General features: G+C 43.4%; 1 protein-coding gene across 2 annotated transcripts in view; it reads left to right on the forward strand.

Moving 5' to 3' along the window:
* ADAMTSL1 (ADAMTS like 1) overlaps nucleotides 1-18,365 on the forward strand; it is a gene marked incomplete at both ends in the record, with an annotated part of 462,446 nt that overhangs the window by 353,308 nt on the left and 90,773 nt on the right. For both annotated transcript variants that reach the window (XM_082843595.1, XM_082843596.1), the window contains 2 exons: nucleotides 8,966-9,094; nucleotides 17,463-17,642. In XM_082843595.1, coding sequence (XP_082699721.1) covers nucleotides 8,966-9,094; nucleotides 17,463-17,642 — 309 coding nt within the window. The remainder of the gene's footprint in view (nucleotides 1-8,965; nucleotides 9,095-17,462; nucleotides 17,643-18,365) is intronic.

The raw sequence follows: 18,365 nt of genomic DNA on the forward strand, positions 1-18,365 counted from the left end.
CTGAGGCTCCAAAGGTCCCCCTCCATCCAGGCTGATCTTCCCACTAGTGAAGCGACTTCCCAGGGTGCAGGAACCTTTTTTCCTTCACAGCTTCCTCCCTGGGGTGCAAGTCCTGTCCCAATTCCTTTCTCTCTTTTTCTTTTTTCTTTTGTCCTACCCGGTTACATGGAGGTTTTCTTGCCCTTTCGGAAGTCTGAGGTCTTCTGCCAGCGTTCAGTAGATGTTCTGTGTGAGTCGTTCCACGTGTAGATGTTTTGGTTTTTTTTTTTGTGGTACGCGGGCCTCTCACCGTTGCGGCCTCTCCCGTTGCGGCCTCTCCCGTTGCGGAGCACAGGCTCCAGACGCGCAGGCTCAGCGGCCATGGCTCACGGGCCCAGCCGCTCCACGGCATATGGGATCTTCCCAGACCGGGGCACGAACCCACCTCCGCAGCATCGGCAGGCGGACTCTCAACCAGTGCGCCACCAGGGAAGCCTCTAGATGTATTTTTGATGTACTTGTTGGGGTCGGTGAGCTCCATGTCCTTCTCCTCTGCCATCTTGATCCCCCTCTGCAATTTTTATTTTTTTATTGTAGTTGATTTGCAATATTTTCGGTGTACTGCAAAGTGATTTAGTTATACATATATACATAGGTGTGTATTCTTTTTCAGATTCTCTTCCATTATAAGTTATTACAAGGTACTGAATATAGTTCCCTATGCTATACAGTAGATCCTTGTTATTTTTGGTGGCTAAGAATCGTAGAGAACCATTTTCAAATGCCATTTGTGACTCATAATGTTAGAAGAGTTGAAAGAAGACCCGTTTGATTCATTCATTCAGTGAGTCAATAAATATTAATTAAACATGGATTAATTAGCATCTGTGCTAATTTGGCACTTTTTTCTGTTTGCCTATCTCACAAACAAAACCATAAATATTTGACAGTTAAAATATGATAGATTTTTTTCTCACTCACCTAACGTCTAAAACAAATTATCGCACAAGAGGTTTTTTGTGGTTTGGGTCAAGAAGTGGTACACTTGGCTTCTGCTCCCATTCCATTTGCTACAGTTCACTGTCTTGCCCACCCCTAACAGCAGAGAGGCTGGTAAATGACCTGACTGTGTGCCTAGGAAGAAGAAAAGTATTTGGTTGGTAGCAGATCCAGCTCTGCCATCGCTTCTGAAATGGAAGGCATTGTGCTGTTGAAAACGAAGCTGCTGTTAGCGGAGGCCTAGACTTCGGCCCTGAGAAAAAGTTACTTACAGTGCTCTCTGTTCTTGGCTGCGCTCAAAAAACGAGCCTTCATCTCCTCTGGCTCCTCTCTCCATCTCCATCTCCTTTATACTGGGCCAAAGATATTTTTCAAGCACATATGTTCAGATTTTTTCCCATTGGGTTTTGATTGTACCCAGAGTCACACATGAGCGAAAGAGGTGTGAGCCAGAGCCCAGGCTGTGCACAGGAATGTATTTCCAAGATTGGCTCCTAGGGCTGCTCATCTGTCCCTGCCTGGCTCTCCAGCTACTGGTCCTTCCAGGTCAGGACAGTGCCTGTTTGGTCGAAGGCCTCTGCTCTAAAGGCAACACAAGATGGCACTCCTCCACATCAGTGCATATTGACATGCAAGTGTTAGTGGACCTTAGGTTCCCCCTTGTACCAGGGCTCCCCTTGCTTACCACTGAGGCTCTGGATCCCCTGTTCCATATCGCTTGAACAGGAGCCATAATCCAAAAGCTCAAGGGTCTGATGAGGTCTAAAGCTCAAGGGTATGATGAGGTCTAAAGGAAATGAACAATAAATCATTCTCTTAATGCTTTCTTTTCTGTCTGACTCTGTTGAAGAGACTTGATTCCTTATATTGGGCCTGATAAATTGAAAAGCTTGCCTTTGTTTCTATTTCCTTGTTCTTCTTATATATATGCAGATATAAAACTAAGCATAATCTCCTTTGATGTATAGCTCTCATGCGACTATAACACCAATTTACAGATTCAATGAGAGAGTAATCTGTAAACCCTGTCAATTTCCAGAAATCAACACGAATGTAATCTGCTAGCTGATGCTGACCTGCAGAGATGACATGGTGGACATGGGCCTGATGTCTGAGGCTCTGCCCACACTGCAGAGGCTGTGTGATCATGGCTCAGCCTCTTCTTTGTTTTGCCTATTGTGAGAAGCTTTTTGGTCAGGCATGCCGTGACCTTTCTTAGCATTCTCTTAGCGCAAGTACATAATTTATCACTTCACTCCCTCTCTGCATCTCTATTTTTTTTCTTCTTAGCTGATTTCCATAATTAAAATAATACTAGCTAATGGGATTATAATCAATCATAAACATAGGCGTGGCATCACACAGCAGTACTCACCTCACTAGGTGACGATCTAGGTGATCTAAAGTGGACTTAAATTATTTTTGTTTTGTTTTTTAGTTGACCATTAAAATAAGAATTCCAACCTGAAATTTTTTTTTTTTTTAATTTTTATTGAAGTATATTTGATTTACAATGTTGTGTTAGTTTCAGGTGTACAGTGAAGTGAATCAGTTATACATATACATATATCCATTCTTTTTCAGATTCTTTTCCCATATAGGTTATTACAGAATATTGAGTAGAGTTCCCTGTGCTATACAGTAGCTCCTTATTAGTTATCTATCTTATATATAGTAGTTTGTATATGTTAATCCCAATCTCCAAATTTATTATTTCCCCCCCGTGTTTCCCCTTTGGCATCCTTAAGTTTGATTTCCAGATCTGTGAGTCTGTTTCTGTTTTGTAAATAAGTTCATTTGTATCATTTTTTTAGATTCCATATTTAAGTGATATAAGATGATATTTATCTTTCTCTGACTTACTTCACCTAATAAAATAATCTTTAAGTCCATACATGTTGCTGCAAATGGCATTATGTCATTCGTTTTTATGGCTGAGTGATATTCCATTTTATATATGTACACATCTTCTTTATCCATTCCTCTGTCGATAGACATTTAGGTTGCTTCCATGTCTTGGCTAGTGTAAATAGTGCTGAGTGAATGTTGGAGTACATGTGTCCAACCTGAAATTTTCTAATATTGAACTAATGGGCTCTCAAAAAAAACCTCAGCTCTTACCAGGACTAAAGAAAAACTAACACAGTGTAATTCACTGATTATCAAACCTGGCTGAATGTCAGAATCACCTCAGAACTTGTTCAAAATAGAGATTTAGAGCTTCCATCCCACCACCTGAGATTCAGGTTTAGTAGGTCTAAGAGTGCAACTCAATAATATGTACAAGCTTTTTCTAATAGATGTAAGAGGGTCAGTTGATTAAGGACACTGTTTTCAGTATAAACTCCTATTAATTGTAGATACTTGGGTAACTCTGTGCTTTGTCTTAACAATGGATTATGAAGGTAATGAGAACGCATAAGTAGCCTGTGCTAACAACAGCGCCTCTAGTGACAGGACGACAGGTCATTACTTTTCAGCAAAAGCTCAGTATAATTAATTAAGGGCTGGATTTAATTCAGTGACATTTGAATTTTATAGCTATACACCTGCAGCTATAAAACCACCTTTATTATTAAAATTCCTATAGGAAAAATAACTTGGTAATTGTGAGTCTGAAACTGGTCCCTAACTTGCTTTTTCCCCATTGGCACAGTTGTTTTTATTACACACAGTGAGGCAACTATTATATATAGCAGGACAGATTATGTTTTTAACAAGTGCCCTGGGGGTTCTGAGGCAGATAGTCCACAGACAAGGATTTGGGATCTCCAATGACAAGCACTGGACTTGAGGCTGAAGTTCTGGGGTCACTTCAGTCCCACTACTTGCTTGCTCTCTGGTCTTGGACAAACCATTGGGCCTTTCTGAGCCTAAGTTCCTCATCTATAGAAAAGATGGAAATTCTTTACCTGACTCTCAGGGTTGTTATGACAACAAAAACAAATTCAGATAATGTGCATAGTACACCATATGCACACATATATTCATTTATGAGACATTTATTGAGGACCTACTATATGCCGGGACTGAGTGGTAGGAACAAAGAAGAGAACCAGAGGGATGTGATTCCTGATTTTATGGAAGTTACATGGTGAGGGGTGGGAGGCAGAAAACACACAAATAAGGTAAAATTTGATAGTTCTAGTGCTTAGGGAGAAAATAAAATTGGCATTGAGCTACGTAATGACTGGTAAGGGAGGGAAGGCATGTATGCTTTAGAAAGGCCCGAGTAGGAAGTGATATTTGTGTGGAGACGTGAATGACCAGAAGAAGATAACTGTGCAAAAGTCTTCGGGTGGAGGATATCAGGGAAAGGGAACAGCTGGGACAAACGTGCTGATGTTCTGAAAGGAGGGACCGAAGGGCAGTGTGGCTGCAACAACAGTGATCGACTGGAAGTGTGGCCTCAGGGAGGTAGAGGGGAGGGTAAATATCTGGGCCTGAACACGTAGGGGATGGTTGGGCATGAAAAGGAGCTTGAAATTTCGCTCTAACTGCACTGAAAAAGCACTAGATAATTTAAGCAGAGGACTTGTGTGATCTGCTGCATGTGGTGGGAGCAAGGAGACCAGTTAGGCTGTGGAACAGTCCACCCAGAGAACATGGCGGCGTCAGATTATAGCAACGGAGGGACTGGTTAGATTTAGGGTGTAGTTGACGTGCGAGCCGCGAGCTTCTTAGGGTCAGGAGGTCAGGTAAATATACCTGTATTAATTGTGTCATTCCCGCTGCACTCTCTTGTTACCACCCTGCATTAGTCTCAGAAAGCATTATAGTACGAAATCACTCACCTTCACATCAGGTCATACATAATCTCAAACACATTGAATATAGGTGAGATAAGGCGAAGGAGCCCAGTCAAAACAGATAGACAGCCTGTGCCTATATCCAGAGGTGAACTCCTCAGAACCTTCCTCAAGCTTCTGTCCCTAAATATAGTGATAGTTCTAATGAGCTAATAACTCATGCCTAGAAGGCAATTAAAGGGGAGAGGAAAAGAAAGAAGGACAGCTTCTGATATGATGCTGTGTGACAGTGCAAGCGGGAAGAAAGGATAAATAGATGACGGAGAAAACAAAAAGTATGAAAAGCAGGTGTGAAACTCCAAAGGGCATGGGCGAATTATGGTTTTCTTCACAGTTAGTGAAGGCACAGAAGAGTGAATGCCATTGTAGATTGTCCTGCCTATAAAATGGTTGAAACAAAATTAAATCCATTTGGCTTACAACAAATTAAGCTTTGGGCGTATGAAAATGATCTCATGTGGACCCTTATTTCCCCAAGGTGCTCAGTAAATGAATCTTTTCATTGTATTTTGTGGTCATGTACATGAAGTGCTGTATTTTTATCCCCAGCTGATAAAGGCCTATTAAAGTGTAATGTACACGGAACTTCCACTTATGGAAAGATGCCATAGATGTATTTTTTCCTTATTCCTCCTGGTAAATGCAACTAAAATCCTGACATTGTATATAAAACAAACATAAGACTGAAAAGGAGAGAGGAGAAAACAGACTGGCTAGGGACCTTGGGTACTGAGGAATGACACAATTGTGACTTCATTGGGTTTTCTGGGCTGTTTGTTTGTTTACCTCATAAAGCCCAAACTTGGAACTGAAGAAGGCGGCTGCCAGGAAATGCCACAGAAACAGAAAAAAGTGTCCCAGCTTAAGCCTGCTTCCTCTACCCAAAGGATCAGGAAAGGGGCAACCAAGCAGGACAGAAAACTAGAAAATGCTGCTCTGCTCCAAACACCACCCACACCAGCAAAGCCTGAATGGGAGGACTGGACTCCTCGTCAGACTGAAACATGGTTCCCCAACACCCCCATGGACGTGGCGTCAGAGAAGAAGGATTTTATCCCCACAGGGGCCCAATGTGGAGACCACGTGGGGATCCTAGACTTCTACCCTCATCCTGGAGTGTCCCTCTTCCTCTTCCCGCTGGGGTGGTGGTAGAGAAAGCCTCCTGGAGAGTTAGGACTTTCACTCATCACCGGCGGTAACAAGGCTTCTCCCATGGCAGGGTCAGTGGAGAGCAGCGGGGGGCAACAGAAGCTCTACCCAGGCCCAGCAGTTAAGAGGAGCCCCCCACGTGGGTCACAAAGGAAGCCAAGTGGAGAACCTGGACTTCTTCTTCCACTGGGTAGTAACCAGGTGGCATCTCCCTGCTCCCCGACCTGAGTGGTTTCAGAGAACAGCAGCTAAAACAGATTTAAATAAGGTCCAGAGTTGTATAACATGATATGAAAATGTCCAGGTTTCAACCGAAAAATCACTCATCATACTAAAAACCTACTATTAACACTTTCATTCAATGTAGTGATGGGAGTTCTATCCAGTGAAATAATCCAAGGAAAGGAAATAAAATGCATATAGATCAAAAGGAAGGAATAAAACTGTTCGCAGAAGAAATGATAGCCTACTTAGAAAATACCAAGGAATCTACAAAAAAAAAAGTTCTAGAACTAATATATAAGTTTAGCAAGATCACACGCTGTACAAAACAACTGTTTCTGTATACTAGCAATGAACACATGAACACTGAAATTGAAAATACAATATCATTTACCATCCCTTAAAAAAAATAAGAATTGGGTATAAATCTAACAAATTATGTCCAGGACTTGTACACTGGAAACTACAAAACTCTGTTGAAAGAAAGTAAAGGAGATCTAAATAAATAGACATACAGTGTTCATGGATTGGAAGACTCAGCACAGTAAAGATGTCAATTATCTCTAAATTGATATACATGTTTGTATATTTCCTATCCGAATCCCAGCAAAATTTTATAGTTGTAGACAAGACTATTCTAACATTTATGTAGAAAGGCAAAGAAACTAGCATAGCAAAGAATAATAAAGTGGGAAGAATCAGACTCAAGAATCAATTTTAAGATTAATTATATAACTACAATAATTAAGACTGTGTGGTATTGATAGAGAGATAGACACATAAATCAGTGGAACAGAAACAAGACCACAGAAGTAGAGCCACAAAAATATACTCAGCTGATACTGACAAACACAAAAGCAATTCCATGCAAGAAAGAGAGCTTGTTCAATTAATGGTGGTGGAGCAATTGGACATCCATAGGCAAAAAACAAATAAACTTTGACCTAAGTCTCACGCCTTATAAGAAAATTAACTCAAAATATATCACAGACTTAAATGTAAAATGTAAAACTAGGAACCTTTTAGGAAAAAAATTTTAGGATCTTGGTCTAGGTGAACAGATCTTACACTTAACATTAAAAGCATGATCCATGAAAGGAAAACTCGATAAATTGGACTTCATCAAAAGTTAAAAACTTTTGCTCTGTGGAAGATCCTGTTAAGAAGATAGGGGAGGGCTTCCATGGTGGCACACGGGCTTCCCTGGTGGCACAGTGGATAAGAATCTGCCCGCCAATGCAGGGGACACAGGTTCGATCCCTGGTCCAGGAAGATCCCACATGCCCAGAGCAACTAAGCCAGTGCGCCAGAACTACTGAAGCCCACGCACCTAGAGCCTGTGCCCTGCAACAAGAGAAGCCACCGCAATGAGAAGCCCACGCACCGCAACAAAGAGTAGCCCCGGCTCGCCGCAGCTAGAAAAAGCCCGTGCACAGCAACGAAGACCCAATGCAGCCAAAAATAAATAAATTTTTTTAAAAAAATTTTTAAAGAAGATAGGGGAAAAAAATCTATAGACTGGGAGAAATTTATTACAAACCACATATCTGACAAATGACTTACATCTAGAATGTAAAGAGCTCTCAGAACTCAGTAGTAAAAAATAATCCAATTATAAAATGCTAAAGGACATGAAGAGACATTTCATCAAAGATATAAAGATGAAAAATAAGCACGTGAAAAGGTGTTCAATATCATTAGCCATTGGGGAAATGCAAATTTTTAAAAAGCCACAATGAGATATCAATACACACCTATCAGAAAGGCTAAAATTAAAACTAATGATAATGTCAAATGCTAACGAGGATGCAGAGAAACTAAATTACTCTTACATTACTGGTGGGAATGTGAAATGATACAGCCACTCTGGAAAACAGTTCAGTGGTTCCTTAAAAATCTACTGTATGACCTAATAATTACACTCCCGGGCATTTATCCCATAGAAAATGAAGACAAATGTTCACACAAAAACTTGTACAGGAATGTATATAGATGCTTTATTTGAATAGCCAAAATGTGGAAACAACCCAGGTGTCCTTCAACGTGTGAATGGCTGAACATACTTGGTACGTCCATACCATGGAATACTACTCAGCAATAAAAGGGAGCAAACTATGGATACATGCCACCACGGTACCATGTGAGACCTGGAAGAATCTCCAGAGAATTATTCTGAGTGAAAAAAAGCCCATCAAAAAAAGTTACATACCGTATGATTCCATTTATATAACATTCTTGAAATGCCAAAATTATAAGAAATGGAGAACAGATTAATGGTTGCCAAAGGCTTAAGGCAGGGCTGGGGGCAGCATAAGGGATCCTTGCAGTGATGGAAATGTTGTTCTGTAGCTTAACTTCGTCAATGTCAGTGTTCTAGTCATGACGTTGTACTCTAGTTTTGTAAGATATTACCGTTGGGGGAAACTGGGTAGAGAGTACGCAGGATTGCTCTGTGTTATTTCTTATAACTGCATGTGAATCTACAACTATCTCAAAATAAAAATTTAAGCCCATAAAAATCGAATGTATTGGATCATTTGTTTAATGATAAGATGCACAAATCATCCCAACTTGTTGGATACCATGCTCTCTCCTCAGATTCTTTTTGTGACAATTCTACGGTAGCTAGACAGGTAGGTGCGTGGACGGATGGTTTTTATAGTATACAGTTAGAGTTTTTTCAAAGGAAAACACGGTCAGTGGAAAAAGCCTGGGTATGTCCCTTGTTCATTGTTGGTCATCTTGTGTTTCAAGGGAATACCCAAAGCCGCCATCTAATAAAATGTCACGCTCCTTTTCACCCTCAGGAAAGCCACTAGTGAAAACATCCCGAGGGACTGTGTTCAACACGGAGGAACCCGCCATCACAGTTGATGTAGGAGGCACCGTCAAAACAGTTGGAGGCGTGAATGTGACTATTAACTGCCAAGTTGCAGGTGAGAAATGCATTCATATGTTAATTCATTTGTTCAAATATTAATGGAGCCCTGTGCTAGGTTGGGGGCTGAAAAGATAAGTACAAATTCTACTCTCAGGGATTTGGGGCTAGTAGGAAAACTCAAGCATGAACCTCAGTCACTCTGAAAGTGGAAAGTGCTGCCGGAAGTTGAGAGGAGGAAAACTGGGACAGATGAAGGGAGAAGAGGTGGTTTTTATCTCCGTCTTGCATACTGGTAGAATGTGAGCATGCAAAGATGGGGGCAGAGGGTGTTCCAGGGTGATGACAGAGTGTGAGAAAATTCATGGAAGCAGGGAAGCTGCAGGACTTCAGGGGAACAGCGTGTGCTTTGGTCTGGCCGGAGCCCAGAGTACATAGATAGGGTGGTGGGGCTTAAACTTTAGTAATGTGGGTTGCACCTGTGCCATGGGAGACTTTGATGAGGAGTTCAGACAAAGGCAGATTGAAAGTGACATTAAGGGGCCATGCAGTGCATAAAATGGATTGAAGAAAAGAAATACAGGGACAGAGAGTCCAGTTAAGAAGCCATCATAGTAGGGCTTCCCTGGTGGTGCAGTGGTTAAGAATCCGCCTGCCAATGCAGGGGACACGGGTTCGAGCCCCAGTCTAGGAAGATCCCACATGCCACGGAGCAACTAAGCCCATGCGCCACAGCTACTGAGCCCGTGTGCCACAACTACTGAAGCCCGTGCGCCTAGAGCCCGTGCTCTGCAGCAAGAGAAGCCACCGCAATGAGAAGCCCGTGCACTGCAACAAAGAGTAGCCCCCGCTTGCCGCAACTAGAGAAAACCCGGGCACAGCAACTAGAGAAGACCCAACACAGCCGAAATAAATAAATAAATAAATTTATATCCAGAAAAAAAAGAAGCCATCACAGTAGTTTAGAGCAGAGGTGCTGGGGCCTGAACTCAGGGCAGTGGTGGTGGAAAGCTCGGGAGTGGATGGCAGGGGTAAGATCAACAGGAACCTGGAGCTTACTCACTTCAGAAGTGGGTAGGAGTCATTAATGAAAACAGACAATGCTGTTAGGAGTGTGATAATAGACATTGCCCTTGGGTAGGCCTCGCAAACTCAGAGGCCTAAAGGGACCAGAAAGTCACAGGAAAGTGGAGGAGTAGTGGACCAGAGGAGGTTGTAGTATGCTCTTCATAAAGGCGTCTACTGTCAATTAAAAAATAAAAAACACCCACATAGACTGGAACAAAGCTCAGCTACCAATTCTCCCCTCCTGTGAACTGCTAGCCTGTCTACCCCAAGGGTTTTCACACCCACAGTGCAAAGAAAAAATGGATGGCTCTTGTGCCCAGCCACAGTCCCCTGATTGCTGCCCTCATCAGATATATCTTCCTGCGGCACCCAAACCACGGTTCCCCAGTCATACCCTGTCTGCAAAAAGGACAGGCATTGGCACCCCCTGCTCTGGGGGTTTCTTCATCTTAGATCTCAGCCCCAGCATTGGAAGATTTACCTCCACTTGTGATTTATAAGGCCAGAGAGAACCCATTTTAAAAGAAGTAGGAGGAGAATCTTCATCTAGAGCATGTTGTTTCCAAAGAACAGCCAGGTCTGGTTTTTCTCTGAAATGTTCTGGTAGCTCCAGGCACCCAAAAGTATAAATCTCTCTCTGTCGTCATGCATTAGCTGCTTCTTGGTAAAGCTTCCCTTGGCCTGTGCAACCAACCTCATCAGTGAAAGCTTCTGGAACTAAATCCCTTCAGGCCCTATTAGGACAGAATCTCTGACAGGGCTTCCCATGAATGAGTTGCCCCTCTATACACAGACTGGTGGTAGAGGCAGGGTCCTTTGTGCAGGACCATCACTCCTCACGTGATCACTAGGAACATGGGCCTTGGAGACGGAACACCAACTGGAGATATGATGGACCATGTTGGGTCTCCTCTTGAGCACTGGGATTGGTAGGACTAAAAAATGGGAAGCAAAGGGCAGCAAAGCAAGGAATTGGGCATTTGAGGGAGACTGAGAGAACCAGAATCCAGGTGGAGGAGTATTTATCATGGGGAACCCAAGACAGTCAAACCAGCTTTGGTCAACTCTTCCATGCCACCTAAGGCCATGTCTCCCGACTTCATCCAGAGACTCACTCTTGGTAACCTGATGGTGAAATCCTAGGTTGTTAGGTCCAGGTTTTGCCTGGCTATGTACATTACGTTCTTTGCTTTTATGTTTATTCATAGGGGCATTTGTATTAATCATGGTTAACTAAAATAAATGTGTGTCTCTGCCATTATGCCTTTCGTTAAGTAAGATTTTTATTCAATGTAGTTGGGAAAGAGCCTGCTTTTGATTAAACTGTTGGTCTGTGAATTTACTGGACAAAGAAATCATTCTTGAGCTGAGTCTCCAGTCAAAATGCTGACAGCTATAATGCTAAATGGCAGAAAAAACTAGTTTTACTTTGATACTACAAGTAGCTTTTATGGCTCTCTTGTGACATAATTTTAATGGCTATATAATAGTGTATTTTAAAAATATTACATAATTTACCTAGAATAACTCATGTCCTTACATGTTTGAGTTGTTAGCAGTTTTTCATTAAATAACTTTTTGCATACATATGTTTTCAACATGTAAAATTCAGCCTCACAAATTCTTCCCAACTCTTAAGCATAAAAAGCATTAAGCAATGAGTATGATGAGGCTTTTTCTTGAAAAGTGATCCAATCCCTTAATACCACTCCCAAACTTGTTCTCTATTTAAGAAAATTCAGAAAACTGAGTAGGAGATAAAGGGTTGGAGGAGGAGGGAGTGTTTCAGTCATTGGGAACAGGATGTACCTGAGGTAGAAAGAGTGTGTTGCATCTGAAGGAGTGAAATGTGGCCGGTGTGTCTGTAGGATGGAGAGCAGAGAAGAAAGTAGTGCGACATGTGGCTGGGAGGTGGGGAATAGTAGGCAAGGGCTAGATCTTATATGCTTTCCTGGATTATGGTACAGTTTGGAGCAAGGGTAGCTTTTGCAGACTTAGGATATAAAATTGTGAGGACTGGTCATGTAGAAATAACTAGTTGAGGAGTCAATGATAGGCAGTGTATTAACTAGGGAGGGCTAGACTCTGGTAACAAGTAGATTCCCAAATGTGTAATGACTCAAACACAATAGAAGTTTATTACTGCCTACCTAGGAGTCCAAAGAGTGGTCCTGGTCAGCTGGAAGGGATCTGCCCCCCACAGTCCTTCAACATCACAGAACACTGGTGGCTATGTTATCTTGAATACATGCCTTCCAAGGTCTCCCCAGAGGTTCTCTCTATCCTGTCAACCAGAAGAGGGGAAAAACAAAGTGTAGACGATGGTTGAGAAGATTTTAAGGGTGAGACCTGGAAGTAGCACACATTACTACTTCTCACATTCCTTCTTAGCCACATGGCTACTCACAGCTACAAGGGCTGCTGGGAAATATAGCCGAGCTGGGTACCCAGGAAAAAGAAGAAACAGCCAGCAGTGTCTGCCACAGTCAGTGTGAAGAAATGTGGAAGGCTGAGAACCTTTCCAGACTTACATGGTTCTTTAGAATAATTGCCAAGGCTGACATTTAAGCTACTGTATCCTTTCCTTGTCTTGCACCAAACCATCAAAGAAACTTCTAGAACTTATCATGTCAAGGTGTACCTTTCAGTGGATGCCCCACCTCAAGATGTTGACAAGTCACCATGGTGCAAGCAGCCTTCCAAGTGTAACAAGTGGTCTAGTTAACAAGAATATCCTGTCTGGGATTTAAAAAAAGATGATTATACATCACCCTACCTGGCAGCTCAGTGGAGATTAAAGACGCTAATCCTCATAATCATATCAAGTTACATCCCATTATGACTACACTCATTTACTGATCCTTTCAAGCAGCAGGGAGAGCACTGTGTTATTGATAAGATATGCCACAAAGGGGGAAACGTAAAGGCAGGTCCTTTTCCTTCCTTTTTTAGACACAAATCATACCAGGGAGTCCAGAGTGTGGAGCCTATCCAACTAACTTGTCAACAGCATAGCTTTGGACTTTGTTCTGTGGTGTATATTTTTTGTCATTCTTCAGACATTTCTTTCTGTAGAATGTGCTGTCACATCTACAGGCTTGGGAAAAAAAAAAAAAAAACAGGCTTGGGAAAAAAAAAAACCTGACTAAGCTTCTCACCAAGAAGAGCACTAGCAAAGCCAGCACAAATGGATTCTAGAAAGTTCTCTCTTAACAATAATCTTGGTGTTACAATTACAGCAGAAAGGTTAATCCCCAAAGTAGGAAATATTTAAGGATTTGATACCAGAAATAATAGTGCAGCAATTCGTACCTTTTCTAAGGAAGCAGCCTGGTATAATGGCAGGCGGTGTCATGTACTTGTTAGGAAGGGGATCCCGAGCATTAAGTGTATCTGAGTTTGGATCCCCACCTGCCATTTGTAGGTCACTGATTGACCATGAGGTAGAGAGGAGGTACAGGGACTCTGTCCCCATGTAATCATTCAGGAATCCAAACTAATGTCATTTTAGGCAGATTTCATAATCTCTTCAGGTCCCAATTTCCTCATCAGTAAAATGGAGTTAATAACAATGCTTCATAGGACCTTTGTGAAAAATGAGTGATTTTGTTTATTAAATGTTTGGCTGATGGCAAATACTCAGTAAATGTTCTTTCTCCATCTAATATGTTCAGGATATTTTTGTATAGCTCCTGACCTTGGTGCATTCCCAATGTCTAGGTATTCTAAACATCATTGTTAGGTATGTATATCTGGTACCTTTTCCAGGGACTCTGGCATATATGAGGGTTGGTGATATTTTCTGAAGCATCATTGTCATCTCTTGAGAGAAAAAGAAAAAAGAGATCTCTGGTGCATCGTTTATTTTTCTTCTCCCCTTGTTCCAACTTTGTTTGTAATATGTCAGAACCAGTCATGGCAGGACTGGCTGTCATTCCGAAGTATCTTTTTGGTGTCATTCTCTGCTTAAGGCGCATGATTGCAGGCAGGAATCCCCCAAAATGTGACACCAGCAACTCCATCTCCATTGGCAAATTCTTGATGCAGGTCCGTGTTTGAGGAAGTCTAAGAGAGGTTTGCTAATCTATGTATTAAAGAATGATTCCTACATCATTTGGCTTCCCTCGGCACTGCTGTCACTTCTGTGGTCCCGGTTTTACAGAGACTGGAGGTCACTTCCTTCTACCCTTCGTTATCCTGAACATGTCCATTTCTCCCATGAACTCCCCTGCTCTCAACTGAGGAATTCAGCCCTTTTAGCCAAGACTCTGTTTTGTCCTGTTAAACAGACTTGCTTTCAAAGGGGCATGAGGCCAAGAGTGATGAAGTGATGAAGGAAGAAGCTTACACCCACTTCCTGGAGACATGAGAAATGGTTCCATCCCTGGGTCATCTCTCTCTCCCTCCTCCTCTTCTTTCTCACCATCCATGTCTCCCCTCTGGCTGCCGTACAGTCACATAAGCCCTGACCAGTGAATGACACATAGGGGAGCAGCACGTCTTGCTGCAGGAGCTCACCGTGTAAACACAGTGTTGGCTCTGAAGACACACATGCCATGGCCCATGGACACTGTCATGGAGAGAGAGCATTCCCCCCGACCGTTCACTTAGTCACCACGCTTTTGCTGGTGGAACTGACAGCCCATTAGTCTGGTTCTCTTACCCTGCCTCCTCGCTCTAGAACAGCCTCAGTTCCTATCAGGGATTTTGTGCTTACTGCCCACAGCCCTCCTCCAAGGAAGGTGCCAGTGACAAGTGCTACATGTAATCAGTTCACGGTGAGGGAAAGTGGGTGAATACTTGCAAAAGATGGTTTGTAGGACCTCATTTCTCCTTGCACTTTCAGGAGAGAAATAACTGGAAGGGTTTTCTTCAACTTACTTTTCAGAGGCTTTCTCCTGAGTGCCATGGAATTTTTTTTTTCCCCAACATGAAAATGGAGCTCAGGGACCAAAGTCTAAGCTGGCATGGCTGGGCATCATGACGCTCTTGCTCTCCCTAGTGGTGCTGCAATGAAAAATCATCTTTTCTGCCTCTCACCTGCATCTTTTCTCCAGGTGTATTTAGAGATAGTGCCAGCCTGGCCCCTCTCATGCACCTGAGCCTTAAGTTTCACAGTGTGTGCCCCTCCCTGATGGGTCAGGGCTGCAGTATCCAAGTCTCCACCCCTTTCAGCAGCCTTGCCTCCTTTTTCTGGCCGGCCTGCCAGTCCCTAGTGACTCACATTGAATTATGGGTAATCTGAACAACAACAAAAGAGAGAGGGCCAGAGAGTCACTCTCCTGTTCCCCATTAACAGGGAGAAAAGCCCTACAGATTGGCCAAACACTTGGGCCACACACCTTAGGCCACCATTCCACCACTGGAAACTCCACCTGAGGCAGCAGGCCAGCAAGGACACCAGTGAATTCACACAAGGTAGCTCATTGTTAGTGAGGGAACATATGAGACCACCCTTCCATCCCACCCCACTTCCTGACACTGGGAGTTCAGGAACAGCAAGTGCTCAAGGGGTCATAATGAGGGCTGATGAGCTGGCTGTTACAAAGTAGACTGTGGGTAAATTTTATTCATCAAGGACAAACAACAGGTACACAGGCAACTCCTTGAAGGTGTCTTCATTTTCAACAGTAGGCTGCCCATGAAGGGTAAGGCTGCATTTGCCCCAAGGGCAAAATCCATCCCCAACTCAGGGAAAGCACAGGACTAAAGCTCTGGCTCTGACTGTTCCTGGCTTTGACCCTATTTACCTGGATCTGACATTCTAAACCTGCCCTGGATACATGTCCAAGAGTTTTATGAGCAAACGTTGTGAGCTGAGTCAGCAGGCTAGACGGTGCAAGGGACGGAGCTTTCTACTCCCTGGAGACCTGGGAATTAATGCCACACGCTTTCTGTCTCTCAGCTCACTCAGAGCTTGGCCTCCTATGCAGACCATCTCAGAAGGCTTGTCCTGAGCTGGGGCCTGCTTACCAGCATGTGACCCACAGGGAAAATTCCTCAGGAATTAAAGCCATTCTTTTGTCTTAGTCTACTCAGGCTGCTATAACAAAATGCCATACATTGGGTGGCTTAAACAGCAGAAGTTTATTTCTCATGGTTCTGGAGGCTGGCAATTCCAAGATCAAGGTGCCAGCCCATTCGGTTCCTGACCAGGACTCTCTTCCTGGCTTGCAGACAGCTATCTCTTGCTGTGTCCTCACAGCAAGATGAAGAGAGAGAAAGAGAAGGTCTCTTCTTATAAGGGCACTAATCCCATCACAAGAGCCACCCCCCTCATCACAATCTCATCTAAACCTAACAATCTCCAAAGGCCTCACCTCCTAACACCATCACACTGATGGTAGTTAGGACTTCAACCTATGAATTTACAAAGGACACAAACATTTAGTCCATAACGCTCCTAGAGGATAGAGCCTGACTTCCAAAGACTGGAACCCCATCCCAATTCAGATGCACACACTCTCCCCAGCTCTCTCTCACAACAATAACTTACATTGAGGAGAGAGCAGAACACTTTCTTTTTGTCTTTCTTTTTCTGTGGTGACACTGATAGTCCAATCTTTTCTTGTTCTAAGAAAATACTTAGGCTTCAAAAAATACAGGCTTGTTTTCTACATGGAGTGTCAACTCTGGTAAGGATCTAGCAGCTTTCATTTGTCTGGTTCATGAATATATCAACATTTTGTAGCTTTTAACTTTCTACTGAGATATAATATTTATACAGAAAAGTGCTCATATCATAAAGGTCCCAGGCCCACCAAACCAGCCCCCAAGTCAAAAAACAGAGGATTACTAGCAACCAAGCTCCCTGTCCCCACTCTCAGTCACAGCCCCTCCCAGTCCATCCCGGTCTCAGAGGAACCCCCCACTCTAACTGCTGACAACAGAGTACTGATGTTACCAATTTTTGTTTTCTACTTTCAGAAACAACATCATACTGTGTACTGTGTGTACTCTTTCATGCCTGGTTTTTCTTATTTAACGTTAGGTTTGTTTCATGTAGTTGTCAGTCATTCATTTGCACTGGTGTATACATTCGGTTCTGAGGTGTTTTCTCCAAAGAATTCGGGTTCACTCCTTCCACCCTGGCAAGTGCCCTTTTCCCAGCTGCCTCCTTCCTCTTCTTGAACCGGCCTCTCTCTTCCTGCCTCATCAGTGGAAGGTTTAAAAGGCAAAAGATCTCAAGACAGCTGAGAGGTCAGAAGCATTATTTAGTTTGGCTGAAGGGGAGTAGAAGACGCCCAGGCACATGCTTCCTGCAGAGCAGCCCTGGGGCGGGCCCTGGCAAGAGGCTATAAATGCCTCCAGGGTCACCTGAATGTGTTGGCTGATGAGTTTATTTTTTTTCCTCCTAGGTGTGCCTGAAGCCGAAGTCACTTGGTTCAGGAATAAAAGCAAACTGGGCGCCCCTCACCATCTGCACGAGGGCTCCTTGCTGCTTACAGCCGTGTCCTCCTCGGATCAGGGCCTGTACTCCTGCAGGGCGGCCAATCTGCACGGGGAGCTGACTGAGAACACCCAGCTACTGATCCTGGGTAAACACCTCAAGGCCGGCTGCCCCCTGTGGACCCCACTGGGGGTGACTGCCTAACCCACCCTCTACCTCCTCCTGTCCCTGATCCAATTAAGTGCATACAAGTAAAATCAATATCCCTTCCCTTCTCCCCACCTTAGGGCCTCCCAGTAGAAAGAACACAGACCTTGGGGCCAAGCAAGCCACACAGATGCCAGTTAGAACCCTAGCTCTACTGCTGACTCACTGTGTAACCTGGGCAGGTCACTTAACCTTGCTAAGCCATAGATGCTAGTCTCTGTGTAGAAACTTATGGAGCAAGATTGCCCATATTTGGGTAGGGGTTGGCAAATAGAGGTAACAGAAGTACAGCAGTCGCTCTTAACTCCTTCTATGTTAAGGACTTCTTGGAGAATCAGACGAAAACGATAGATTACCTTGTCGAGAAAAATTCATAAATGCAAAATTGTTTGTAAAATTTCAGGAAGTTCATAGTCTAGTCCACCTAAAGTCCACACGTGTACACCCCCTGTCTTTGTCCGTTCCGGCTGCTATAGCAAAATAGCCACAGATTGGGTGGCTTATAAGCAACAGAAGATTGTTTCTCACACTTCTAGAGACTGGAAGTTCAGAATCCAGGCGCCCTCATGGTCGGGCTCTGGTGAAGGCCCTCTATGTGGCTGCAGAATAATGGCTTCTTACTGTGCCCTCATGTGGCTGAAGGGATGAGCCAGCTCTCAGGGGT

Source organism: Leucopleurus acutus (genome assembly GCF_964270905.1).
Source record: "Leucopleurus acutus genome assembly, chromosome: 7".
NCBI classification, from domain to species: Eukaryota; Metazoa; Chordata; class Mammalia; order Artiodactyla; family Delphinidae; genus Leucopleurus; species Leucopleurus acutus.